This window comes from Podarcis melisellensis (assembly GCF_964234715.1).
Source record: "Podarcis melisellensis genome assembly, chromosome: 8".
NCBI lineage: Eukaryota > Metazoa > Chordata > Lepidosauria > Squamata > Lacertidae > Podarcis > Podarcis melisellensis.
This window is the reverse complement of record NC_138540.1, coordinates 17,520,286-17,533,442: the sequence shown is the minus strand read 5'-3', so window position 1 is coordinate 17,533,442 and position 13,157 is coordinate 17,520,286. Positions and strand designations below refer to the sequence as shown.

Below are 13,157 nucleotides of genomic sequence, written 5' to 3'. Positions count from 1 at the left end.
CTGTTCCTTCTTTGCTGTTGCCGCTTATTCCAGGAGTGTTGTCCTCTTCCATACCATATACAGACCTCAAGCACGAAGGAGAGCTTCCCTCCGTGCAGTTCAGAGGTAGATAAATGACACCGAGGCTGCGCGAGTTCAGGGAGACAGTGCAAATCATAAACTGATATAATTAGAAGGGAGAGGTTTTGGATAGATATACTGTGGGCTTATAGACACCTATACAAAGGGAAGATAAAGTAGAAATAGGGGAGGTTAGATAACAGTGCAGGTAGATTATCCATGGCGTTGATAAATTATAAGAGGTTCGGGCAAGCAAAAGCCACTGATAAATTAGACGTAGGAAGAATGGAGGCATCTTGTAGTTGGATATCAGAACACTTTTTTAAAAAGTTTCCTTCCTCTTTTAAAACAGTGACTCAACTTCAGACAACTTTAGCTTCTGTCCAGGAACTTCTAATCCAACAGCAGCAGAAAATCCAGGAGCTCACTCAAGAACTGGCTTCCTCCAAGGTATCTCTCATCACCCTTTACCCTTTCGATAACTGCAAAAACGGGTCCTCAAACAGCTTGCAAAAGCAATTGCCACGAAATATGCTGCAGTGGCTTTTTTTTTTTTTAAAAAAAGAAGGATTTGACAGGTGTGTGAAGGGGAGTTGCTGGGGAGCACGATCAATGTACCGCATCCGTGTTTTAAATCAGGCTTACTAAAAGCCAGGGGGACGCAGGTGGCGCTGTGGGTTAAAGCCTCAGTGCCTAGGACTTGCCGATCGAAAGGTCGGCGGTTCGAATCCCTGCGGCGGGGTGCGCTCCCGCTGCTCAGTCCCAGCGCCTGCCAACCTAGCAGTTCGAAAGCACCTCCGGGTGCAAGTAGATAAATAGGGACCGCTTTCTAGCGGGAAGGTAAACGGCGTTTCCGTGTGCGGCTCTGGCTCGCCAGATGCAGCTTTGTCACACTGGCCACGTGACCCGGAAGTGTCTCCGGACAGCGCTGGCCCCTGGCCTCTTAAGTGAGATGGGCGCACAACCCCAGAGTCTGTCAAGACTGGCCCGTACGGGCAGGGGTACCTTTACCTTTTTACCTTTACTAAAAGCCAGAGCAGGCATTCATGCAGAGACGCAGCGGGGAGCCTCCTTTCTGCTTAGTGTTCCCAGCTCCCAGGAGCCTTTAATCCAGGCATGTGGAACCTCTGATCCACCAGATCTTGCTGGACTACAATTCCCATCATCCCTGTCCTTTGGCCACGCAGGTTGCAGTGAGTTGGCAAAAACATCTGGAGGGCACAAATGCTACCCTAAATAATTTGGTACCAAGAGAAAGGGAATCCAGCCTCCCAAGGCCCCATTCACTCATTTTTCCTTTGGGGAGACAGAAGGTCTTGCTGGCGGCCTGGAGCCAGCCAGGAAATTGGGAGACACTCTCTTCTGAGTCTGAGAAGTGTTAAGATCAAGAGCATATGTTACACTTTAAGGAGAGAAAAGGAGCTTGTTGGGATGGGGAGTCTTTCAAGATTCCTCCTTCTCCTCCCTCTTTCTTCTTCTTTCTTCTTTCTAAAGCCCTCCTCTGAAGATAGTGACACGTGCTGCTGTTTATGCAAAATAATGTGTGTATGTGTGCATTTCCCCCCATTTCATAGCATTCATATACTAAAGGTAAAGGTACCCCTGCCCGTACGGGCCAGTCTTGACAGACTCTAGGGTTGTGCGCCCATCTCACTTAAGAGGCCAGGGGCCAGCGCTGTCCGGAGACACTTCCGGGTCACGTGGCCAGCGTGACATCGCTGCTCTGGCGAGCCAGAGCTGCACACGGAAACGCCGTTTACCTTCCCGCTAGTAAGCCGTCCCTATTTATCTACTTGCACCCGGGGGTGCTTTCGAACTGCTAGGTTGGCAGGCGCTGGGACTGAGCAACGGGAGCGCACCCCGCCGCGGGGATTCGAACCGCCAACCTTTCGATCGGCAAGCCCTAGGCGCTGAGGCTTTTATCCACAACGCCACCCGCGTACTAGATTGCAACAAAACCTTAAAGTGCTTTACATTTGTTTTTTTAAAAAAAATTAGTCAGGGAAAGACAGTTGAAAGCACTTATTTAAAAATTACTGTATTTTTCGCTCCATAGGGCGCACCGGACCATAGGGCGCACCTAGTTTTTTTTGGGGGGGGGGTAAAGGGAAAAAGATTACTTCTCCCCCCACAGCCCCAAAGAGCAAAGAAGCCAAGACAGCGAGCGGGATCCATCCCGCTGGCTGTCTTGGCTTCCTCTTTAGCTATGCGCAACCTCTCCAGCCAGGAGAGGCTGCGTGCGGATTTGGCAGAAGCCAAGACAACGAGTGGGATGGATCCATCCCACTCGCTGTCTTGGCTTCATTTTTAGCCGTGGGGCTGGGGTGGGGGAAGCCCGAGCTTCCCCCGACCCCAGAACAAGTCCGGGAGCGGCGGCAAGATTGCATGCAGCCTTGCTGCCGCTTCCGGAGCTTGCAGGCCTGGGGGCGCGCTCTGAAGGTTTGCGGATAGCTGCCTGAAGCCTGGAGAGCGAGAGGGGTTGGTGCTCACCGACCCCTCTCGCTCTCCAGGCTTCAGCGAAAGCCTGCATTCACTCCATAGGATGCGCACACATTTCTCCTTCATCTTTGGAGGGGGGAAAATGCGTCCTATAGGGCGAAAAATGCAGTATTTAAAAACCTATTGACAGTTAGGAGGAAAAGAACATGTCAGTATTCTGTGTGTCCAGATAGGATTTGCCTAAACATAAATGTTTCAAGCTGGCCCTGAAAAGTGTACGGTGTACATCAATAGGCAGGGAGTTCCAAAGTTTAGGTGGATGTCGTTGGGCTATAGTTCCCATCATCCTCCCTGACCATTGGGCATGCTGGTTGCATTTGGGAGTTGCAGTCCAACGTCTAGAAGCTGCCAGGTTGGGGGAGGCTTCCCTAAACTTTAGCAGTTAAAAACAACAAAAACCCCAACCATAGTTTTTTCAGCTGTACTCTTTAAGATTTTATGTCGGCTTTTCAGACTCCTGCTGACATGCTGTAAAAAATGAAAAAGAAGGCCTTTAAGTAATTAAAAGGAAAAAAAGAAAAGCCTGCTACATTCATTTGTGTGTAGTCTTGAATTTTCTACCACTTTTGTTTCTAGGGTTTTTGTTTTTGTTTTTTTGTTGTTGTGGCTGTTTAAAAGAAGCTGGCTTAAAAAGCCCCAGATGTCAGGTTTTTATTTCTTAAATCCTGCAGCATCTGGCACCATATGTGTTTTGGAAATCCGAATCCCTTTTGCACAGGCCAGCAAGTGGAAACCACTCTCTGCTCCTTTAATGTGCTTCTGCAGTTTTCAAAGGGCTCCGAGAGAGCGAGAGCCAAAAACGGTGGCTTGTGGATTCCCCGCTGCCTCAGAGGCTCAGGGAGTGGCAGCCTCCCTGGGGAACACATCTGTGCCTGGGTTGTCAGCTACTATGGAGCTGAGCCTGTCGCTGCCAGAAAGGCAGGCTAGTGGGGGGGGGGGGGAGCTGCAATGGTTGCTGCCAAAGCAGCAGCAGCAGCAGCAGCAGCAGCAGCAGCAGCAGCAGCTGGGAGCCGCTTCCAAGCAAGATGATGTGAGCTGAGACTTAGATAGCCCATCCAAGGATTACACCTGGCATGGATGGACTTCAGGGTTTCTGGATCACCACTTAAAACAAAACAACAACTTGAAGCCCAAGGATGAAGGAATGGCTTTGGCTTAGTGGCTAAGCACCTGTCTTGCATGCAGAAGGCCCCAAGGTTCATTCCCCAGGTAGGGCTGGGTGTCGCCCCCCCCCCCCGAGACCATACAAGGATTACACCTGGCATGGATGGACTTCAGATTTGCAGGATCCCCATTCTTAAAAACACAAACACACTCTGGAACCCTGAGGATCACGAAATGACCATAGCTTAGTGGAAGGACACCTGTCTTGCATGCAGAAGGTCCCAGATTCAATCTCCATGGGATGTCCCTGATCTGAGGCCCTGGAGAACTGGTTCCAGTCAATGCAGACAGTACTGAGATAGGTGGATCCGTTTTCTGACTCAAACCAATCCAGTATTAAACAGCTTCTTGTATGTTGCTATGTCTTAAGCGAAGGGTTGTAGCTCAGTGGTAGAGCACCTGCTTTGCATGCAGAAGGTCCCCAGGTTCCTCAGTGGCAAAATGGTGGCTTATGGGCAGAACCTGTTGCCTCCTTCACCCCTGAGCCTTGCACTGCAACCACTTGTGACAACTGGTTACAGTTATGCCAGAGTTATTGCAAGGTCAGGGATACTAACTCTCCACCCCACAAAAAGCCCTTTACTGTTGTTGCTATGGTTAGAAAACTATGAGTTAGAACACTTTGGGGTTAGTTAAGGGCGGGCAGGCAGGCTTGCAGGGTATACCTTAACCCCCCCCCCAAAAAAAAATCCACCAGGCAGATTCTGGTGCAAAAGTCTTGTGGTTGGAGAGCCCAAGGTAATTCCATGCACAAATTCCTACAACCTTTACGCACTCTGGAGTGGCACTGTCTCATTTCACTCCCTCTTTGGCCTTCAATAAAAATTGTTTATTTTAAAACAAAATCTAGGCAGGCCAGTCCTCATGTGCTGCCCCCTAACTCCTAGCTGTTGTGGCGGAAACATCTGCCTGCAACCTTTATGATTCCTTTGAAAGACAAACAATGCCGTCCTCGGAAATGCTTTTGAGAGCCTGTGTTCTTGAGATACTTTCTCTTGAGGAGAGTGCACGTCTGAGTTCAGCTGCCTTTGACCAAGACTTCCTCTTTGCACCCTAGGCCACGACGTCCACTAACTGGATCCTGGAATCTCAGAATATCAACGAGCTGAAGTCGGAGATTTATTCGTTAAAAGGGCTGCTTCTAAACAGGTACGCAATAATACAGAACCAAAAGAACCTATGGAGAGACTGGCAGCAGGAGCAGGCTAATGGCCCATCTGAGTCCAGCATCCTCTTCCCTCTCAGTGGCCATCCCAGTGCCTGTAGGAAACACGCAAGGATTCAAACACAACAACACTCTTTCCCTCTTGGAGGAAGTTCTAAGGGGCCAATTTCTCAATAATGCAACCCACAGACCCACTGGGCCTCTCTGCAAACCTGTCATTCTTTTTTCCTGTGCTTATATACTGCTTGATACCAAAACAGTCTCTAAGTGATTTACCAACAGATTAACAAATCATAGGGGTTGCATCCAGTGTTAGTCCTGCTCAAAGTATACCCATTGAAATTAATAGACACAAGTGACTATCTTAGGCCTGTTAATTTCAGTGGGTAGATCCATTGAAAACATGAAGTGAGGTCCATTAATTTCAGTGGGTCTGCTCGGAATAACACCTAGTTCAATGCCACCTAGTGGGTCTACTCTGAGCAGGACTTAGTGGGAGCAGAGGAGGGTTCTCGCTCCTGTGCTGCAGCATTCTGTACTGGCTGTGGTTTCCAGGGCAGGGGCAGCCCCACAGAGTGAATTGCAGTAATCCAGATGCCAATGTCTGAACTCTTGCTGTCATACCTTCCCAGTCCAAGAATAGTTGGAGCTGCCCTACCAGGCATAGCTGGTCCCAGGCCCTTCTCTATTCAGGGAGGGAGCTGGACTTTAGGAGCTGGCTAATGAATCTATCATCTTCAGAGTCTGCCTCCTCCCCCTCCCCCTCACTGCTGTCACTGGTTCTTAAAAAAACAACCATTGGGATATGTGGGGTGATGCACTGTATGTCTAAAGGAGAGGTGGAGATTCTTGTTCAGCCCAAGGTTCACCTTCCCTTCTGGGCAACCTTCCAGGAGCCACATGCCAGTGGTGGGTGGGGCTAGAGGCGAAAGTGGGCAGAGCAATGGATGTACCTTTGTGCAGTAGGTTGGTTTGTACATACACACTCACATACAACTCTGTGTCCTCTATGAAGGCAAGCAAGAGGCATTTTTCACCGTTCAAGGACACATTTCCAGCCAGGCAGAGACACTCAAGGAGCGTACAAAGCACAGCCAGTGTGGGGTGTGGCTAGGAAGAGAGGGTGTGGCCTGGGGAGGGTACCAAGGGCCAAACGGAGAGGACCGGAGGGCCACATTTTGCCCCCGGGCCTGGGATTTCCTCCCTGGCCTAAACCTATTTCTCATGCAGAACTCCCGTGCTCTGTTGCTGCCAGCAATTGCTAGGTGAGCCAAACAAGGACACCCGTGCTCTTGTCTGTGTGTCCGCAAAGGGACATCTCATCATTAACAGGAAATTCATTGTCGCCATTGGGGTGTGTGTGTATATGTGTATATTAATGCAGCTGTGGAGATAAGTGCTTTTGGAAAATATATTTCTTAAAATAAATAAACAGAACCAGCCAGCTCAAGCCCTCCCTTTGCAGCAAAGCAAGAGGCCGTGACACCGCAGCCAAGGAGAAAAGCCTCCAAATTGAATTTCTTGATAGCATTTACGATACTGGTGAATAATGCGGAGCGTTTGCTCGTTTGCATGCAGAGGAGGCGGCGGACGCTTCCGATACGGGGTTTCTTCCATGGCTAAGGGGGAAAGGCTTTGCCAAGAGGGTCAGACATCCTCTCGTTTTCATTCCACCTCTGGAAATCCCTACATGTCCCTGACACTACATAGGGCTTGTCTAAGAAACAGCTCCTAGCCTACAATAGTGACTAACACAGTGTTCCGGGTTAACAGCCGGCCATGGAAGCCTGTTGGGGATTCCTGAATGCAGGTGTGGGGGGTGATCTCAGGCCCATGGGACAAATGCAGCCTCTCCAGGCCTCTCTATCTGGCACCCAGGCCTCTGGCACCCCCTCTCTCCAGGCCTTGCTTCCTCACTGGCCCTGCTGTGCACGCTTCTTGATTATTTATGCCTGGCTGGAACATGTCATTGAACTCTGATAATGCCTCTTGCTTGCCTGAATGGGGGATAGAGAGAGGGGTTTGTGTGTTTGCAGAACCTCTGGCATTTGCATGACTGGAAGGTGGCCTACTGTACAAAGGTAAGAATCACTCACTCTTGTGATCTGGTCAGGCTTGTGAATTTCTCATTGGTGCATCTGGTTGGCTGCTGTGAGAACAGGAGCTTTTCTTAGGTCCTTTATGAACGAGGAGCAATTCAGCAGGTCACGGAGCTGGATCTAAGCTGCTCTGTTTCTTCCCTTCCTCCCAGGAGGCAGTTCCCTCCCTCTCCATCTGCGCCTAAAATCCCATCCTGGCAGATCCCGGTGAAGCCCTCCTCGCCCTCCAACCCCGTAACCAACAACCACAACACCAGCAGTGACATCTCCCCCGTCAGCAACGAGTCCAACTCCTCCTCGCCCGTGAAGGAGAACCACAGCCCCGAAGGGCCCAAGGTCAGCTGCCACCTGCTGGGCCCCGAGGAAGGGGGTGAGGCGCTGATCGACCTCAAGGGGCAGGTCCGGATGGAGGTCCAAGGGGAGGAGGAGAAGCGGGAGGGCCAAGGCAACGAGGAGGGGGAGGAGGAAGAGGAAGAGGATGAAGACGACGATGTCAGCCATGTAGACGAGGAAGAATGTGTGGACGTCCAGACGGAGGACCGGCGAGGAGGTGATGGGCAAATCAACGAGCAAGTCGACAAGCTACGGAGGCCCGAGGGAGCCAGCAATGAGAACGAAATTGACTAGTGCGGCTGGGGAGGGGTGCCACCTGCTCAACCCTCACCCTCCGTACCTCTTGGCCGTGCTCTGTTCCTCGGGCCTCTCTCCCTGCCCAGTGATTTCTCCCCGTCTCGCCTCTGTGATTCAACACAAGTAGCGTTGTGACCATCTTGCAAACCAAGCAGCCTGTGGGCCAAGGTCTGAGCAGCCCCTCACCCGCTGGTTCCGCTTTCCAGTGTCTCCCCTTTATTTCACGCTACAAGCCACTCTTCCCTCACATTGCACCTCCAAAAGGGGCTTGGTTGCCACTCGGCCCACACCGCAGCCAGAGAAATGGGCCTCCTTGCTGACAACATAACACAAATCCAAATATCAAACGATGGACTCAGGTTCCATCCTGTCTGTTCCTAAACTCTCTTCCTCTCCGGCAACCATCTAACTCAACTAACATCCCCTTTGCAAACAAAGAGTGGGGGCTACTGCCTTCTGAGTGACTCCCCAGAGCCACCAGTGGGATACCTGTCTCTCTCCCTCTTGTGACCTATTTCCTCCCCACCTCCTAGTTCAGTCACAGATTGAAAAAACATCCCCACCTTTTATGAAACGCAATTTTTTTTGTGGGGTTCCCAGATTCTCTTGCTTCCATTTTATTTCTGAACAAAGCGGTTGTCTTCTGAAGATCCCCTAACTCCCTCTTTTTCCTAGGGTTGTGAGCTAAGTTCTGCTAAGAGTAGACCCACAGAAATTAATGGGCCTAAGTTAATTATGCCTATTAATTCCCATGGGTCTCCACTGAGTAGGATTAGAATGGGAGACAGTGTTTTGGGAACAATAGTGTGGCATGTTTGCTGGCAGAGTGATTTGCTACATTAGAGGGAGCAATTCTGTGAAGGCTTGGGTTGTTGGCCCAGTTTCTTAACATCTCCTGCCCCATCCAAAAAAAAAAAAATGTCCTGTGCCTGAGGCTTAGCTCTGCTGCCCCCCTTCCTCTCTCTCTCATCCTTTACTCCTCTTTTTCTCCCTTTCTTCATGAGTCCTCATTTCTCCTTGCTGTTAAATGCCTAAAGCAAGCTCATGATTTTCCCTGAAGAAGGAAAAGGTACCGAGCCCAGTTCCCCTTCTGCCTCCTTCCCAGTTCCAGTATAAGTCCTTGGCATGACCATTGACTGCTCAGTTCTTCTAAGTCAGTTTCGGGGAGCTCTCCTGACATTCCTGAACTACAACTCGCATTAGCCCCAGCAAGCATGGGCAGTGGTCTGGGACAATGGGAGTTGGCTTTTAGCAACATCTGGAGGGCCAAAGGTTTCCCATTCCTGGTAGCTGGAAGCTCTGTCCAGAAAAGAAGCTCCCTGTCATGTCTCTGCATGAGTAGCTGCTCTGACTTTTATGAAGACCGGTTTAAACAGTGGATGGGGCAGCTGTTTCCTTCCAGGTGTTGTTGAACGCCAGGCCCCTGTCAGACCCAGCCAGCATAAGAGCTGAGCAACACCTGGAGGTTCAGAGGTTCCCCATGCCTTTTCCAAGTCATTGGGCCTGAACAAAGGAAACAAGGAGGCCCCTCAGATGTGCCAGGCAGAGTCTACGATCTTTGTGTGGAGGCCTGTTCCTTGCACCTGTGTCACCCTTCCTCCCTGCATCCACCCCTCCATCCCTCTTGCCCACCTCACTTTTGCCTTACTGCAGGGATGGGAAAGAGTACAACTTCACTGAACTACAATTCCCATCATCCTCCCCTGACCACTGGCTGCTGCTACAGGGGCTGATGGGAACTGAAGCCCAAAAACATCATGGAGGGCTATGAAGGTCCTCAACCCACATCCCTGCCTTATTGGGTGGAGTAAATGGTCCAGCGATGTCCGGTCTCTGTTCACTTTTTCATTCAAAGAAAGAGAGGAAAAATATATAGATAGATATTTAAAAGAGCCTCGATTCCTGTTAACTAACATCTCTCGGGTCTCTCACTGCCTCCTCATCCTCACCAAGAGGCGAAACCGAAAAAAAATGTGCTTGTCCGTGTGATCATGTATAGAATCCAACTATAAAATATGATTGTATATAATTGTAATAAATATGAGTTACCACTATTTAACGCCGGGCGCTTTGCTGCTATGGCTGTAGTTTATTTTTCTTCCTTTTTTGAAATCGCCTGCCTGTTTTCAGCTGGGAACAGAGGTAGGATGGATTCCAGAACCGAATTCTCTTTAGGAAAAAAGAAAAGTCGGGGAAGGAGTGTAGTTCGCTGCTGTTAAATATCTTTAAAAGTAAACAGATTTCATGTCCAAACCACAATTAGCTCCACACTCTTCACTTAAGGAGCAGCTCAGACAAGGGACATGGAGCTACCTCCTTATTATCGCCTCTGAAAATGCGCTTTTTGCAACTGTGTTCCACGGTCCAAACAGTTGACTTTCGTTTTTAACTGTTCAAGTGATTTGACCTCATTTTGATTAGTGTGAGGAGGTTCCAGGCAGTTTTTGTACTCTTTTAAAGAATAATTGATCTCCTGTTTTGCTTATGGGAACATTTATTTATGTTCACACAATTAGCCTACGGAACTCGTTTCCACAAGGTGTGAGGCTAAGGTCACAAGCTTAGATGGCTCCGTACTGAATTAGGCAAGCCCATGGAGGATAGGTATGCCAGTGGTTACAACTGCTAACGAAGCAACAAGTTTCTAGCGCTTACATCACTGAAAATGACCTTGAAAATATTGGCACAGACGCCTGCTGAAATCTCACAGGATGGAGGGGGTGACAAATAAGATTCTCGTTGGGTGGAGGACTAAGGTTCCTGTGCTAGGTATTGTTCCTTTTCACAACTTATGAACCTAACAATAAATTGTAGGGGAAAACTTTTTAAAAAAGAAAGCCATAGAGAACAGTATTGCAAATTAATTGGATTTGAATAATTCATACAGCCACAAAATTAGGAATTATAGGAAACTGTCATACCAGATCAGAGTATTTTCTGTCCAGCCCAGGATCGTCTGTTCTGACTGGCAGTCACTCTCTGAGGGTCTCAGGCATATAAGGGTCCAACTGGAGATGCCAGGGATTGAACCTGGGACCTTCTGCATGGCATATATATGTGCTCTCTATCACCAAGCTATGACTTTTTCCTTAAATCACAGGAATACAGGCCTTATACCCATTCAAAGCATTGGTCTGTCTAGCTCAGTATTGTCTACACTAGTTGGCAGCAGTCCTTCAGGGTTTTCAAAGAAGGGACATTCTGGAGATGCCCAGGACTGACAGCATTGCAAAGCCTGTCTGCCTCTGCCACTCAGTTGTGGTCCCTTCCCAAAATCCCTGGTGTGGAATTTTAATTACCACGAGTGCACAAGACACGCAGCACTGCATCTCTCCAGAAGCAAGGAGCATCAGGGACAATTTGTGATATTCCTTGGTATAGTGAAGCTTCTTCCTTTGTGGCCCGGGAGCACTTCAAAAGTTTTGTGTACGGCACACGTAAATTTAGCAGTGTCCTCACTTAGCAGAATTATTTGCCCTCTTTAAAAGAAATGAGTGATTCCTGGATCTTTCCCCCACTGTGTCTGGTACACAGTGACATTTTCATGCTTATGGGGCGAGAGAAGGGACCTTTCCATGACTGTATTTAGACCTGTTATTGAATGCAGTGATTTCTCATTCCTTAAATGGACGAATATCTTTCCCAGGAGTCTCTCTCTCTCTCTCCCTCTCTCTCTCTCCTTTTAACGCTCATGAAGAACATTACATTTAGCTAAAACAAGGCAAATTTTGAAGGGTGTTTGAAAGTAAAAGCTTTCCTCAGAAGATTCCCCCCGCCTGCCCTGCTTTGTCTCTCACAAGCCAAGAATCTTTTGTCAGATGGAAACAACAGGACCAGAACGCAAAGAAGGTCTCATGATGAAAACGCATTGTCCCGTCAGTGCCCACTTTATATACATAGAAGGATTTGAAAATAGCTGCTTGGACAGCGGCAGTCGCTTGGAGAATGTGGAAAATTATGTTGGGGAATTATTTGAAAAGGGTGACTTACGAGGTTTACAATACAAACAGGATAATTTTGCTCCTACTGTTTCCACTGGATAGTAGGTACCAAAGAACCATTTAAACAGGGATTTTTAATTTTATTTTTTAAGGAGAAAGACTTTGGTTCTTACTTCCTTGGTTGAAAGCCTTTAATACAAATACGGTGTTTTTTTCTGGGGGTACTACGCACACCCTTAAACATTTTGTGAATCTTTTTATTTTTGTCCATTTACTGTATTTATTTTTCTGGATTTGAACCATAAAATGGTGATTTTCTTGAATCAAAATGAGAATACCCCTAAACATTTTTAAAGGAAAAAAAGCATTGCTTTTATACATACAAAATCCAATTAGTGACCACATCTCATAGTTATCTTGGGAAAGGAGCCTCTGAACTCTCCTCAGTCTCTGGTTCGCTTACCTGGGGTGAATTAGTTAATGGCAGGTAAAAAATTGACTAGGGGCTGAGGACCTTTCAATTTCTCCATCTTGGGAAAATTTCCCATGAGGGTCCCAAGATGGTTAATTGTAATGGGAGGGTAGGGAGCTGCCTTAACATGCCACACTTATCTGATGAAGGGGTGGAACATCTTCCTCGTTGAGGAAAGGTTATGACATTTGGGCCTTTTTAGTTTAGAGAAAAGGTAAGTAGAAGGAGACATGATAGAGGTGTACAGAACTATGGGTAGGTATGTAAAAAGTGGACAGAGGAAACGTCCCTGTCCCCCCATAACACTAGAACTCGGCGACATCTAATTGTGCTGAATGCTTGGAAATTCAGGACACATAAAGTCCTTCACACCGTGTAGCGAAACCTATGGAACTTGCTGCCACATGAAGTTGTGATAGCCACCAAGAGGTTTAGACAATTCCATGGATGGCTACTAGCCACAGTGCCTATGTTCTACCTCTGAATGCCAGGTGCTTGAAATCACTCAGGTCTCGCTTCTGAGCTTCTCATCAACAACTGGTTGGCTGCTATGTGAACAGGATGCTGGACCCACAGCAGGTGGGTCTTCTTAATGTTCTTATGTCCAGTGTTTCCAGAGAACCTGCGGCTCTTCTGATATTGCTGGACTACACCTCCCATTATCCCATTGTCCGTGGTGGCAGGGGCCGATCAGAGTTGTATTCTAATCATATCCCGAGGGCTGCAGGTTCCCCATGGGATTATACCCCAGAGCTTCTCTTCATAAAACGTATGTTCAACATCTGAGTGATGAGTGAAGCCTACTTGTGTGGACTTCTGAATTATTCCATATGACCTGATCTGCAAAGAGTAGCTGTGACCCGTATACCTATATAGATTCTTCCCTGTTGGGCCTGTTTCTTTAAGCTTTAAAAGGCTCAAAGGCCTGACCTTTAGTTGCTAGCCATCCTTCTTTGTGAGCCTATAGGTCAGGGATCAGCAAACTTTTTCAGTAGGGAGCCAGTCCACTGTCCCTCAGACCTCGTGAGGGGCCGGGCTATATTTTTTTGGGGGGGGGGAATGAACAAATTCCTATGCCCCACAAATAACCCGGAGATGCATTTTAAATAAAGGGACACATTCTACTA

The 13,157-nt window shown here is 48.2% G+C and overlaps 1 protein-coding gene across 1 annotated transcript in view; it reads left to right on the top strand.

The window, feature by feature from the left end:
• Positions 1–9,671, top strand: part of PEX14 (peroxisomal biogenesis factor 14) — a 115,298-nt gene extending 105,627 nt beyond the window's left edge. The window contains exons 7-9 of the mRNA XM_081923775.1: positions 413–510; positions 4,781–4,872; positions 7,140–9,671. Of these exons, the coding sequence (XP_081779901.1) occupies positions 413–510; positions 4,781–4,872; positions 7,140–7,614 (665 nt within the window). The 3' untranslated portion in view covers positions 7,615–9,671. The remainder of the gene's footprint in view (positions 1–412; positions 511–4,780; positions 4,873–7,139) is intronic.
• Positions 9,672–13,157: the final 3,486 nt, after the last annotated feature.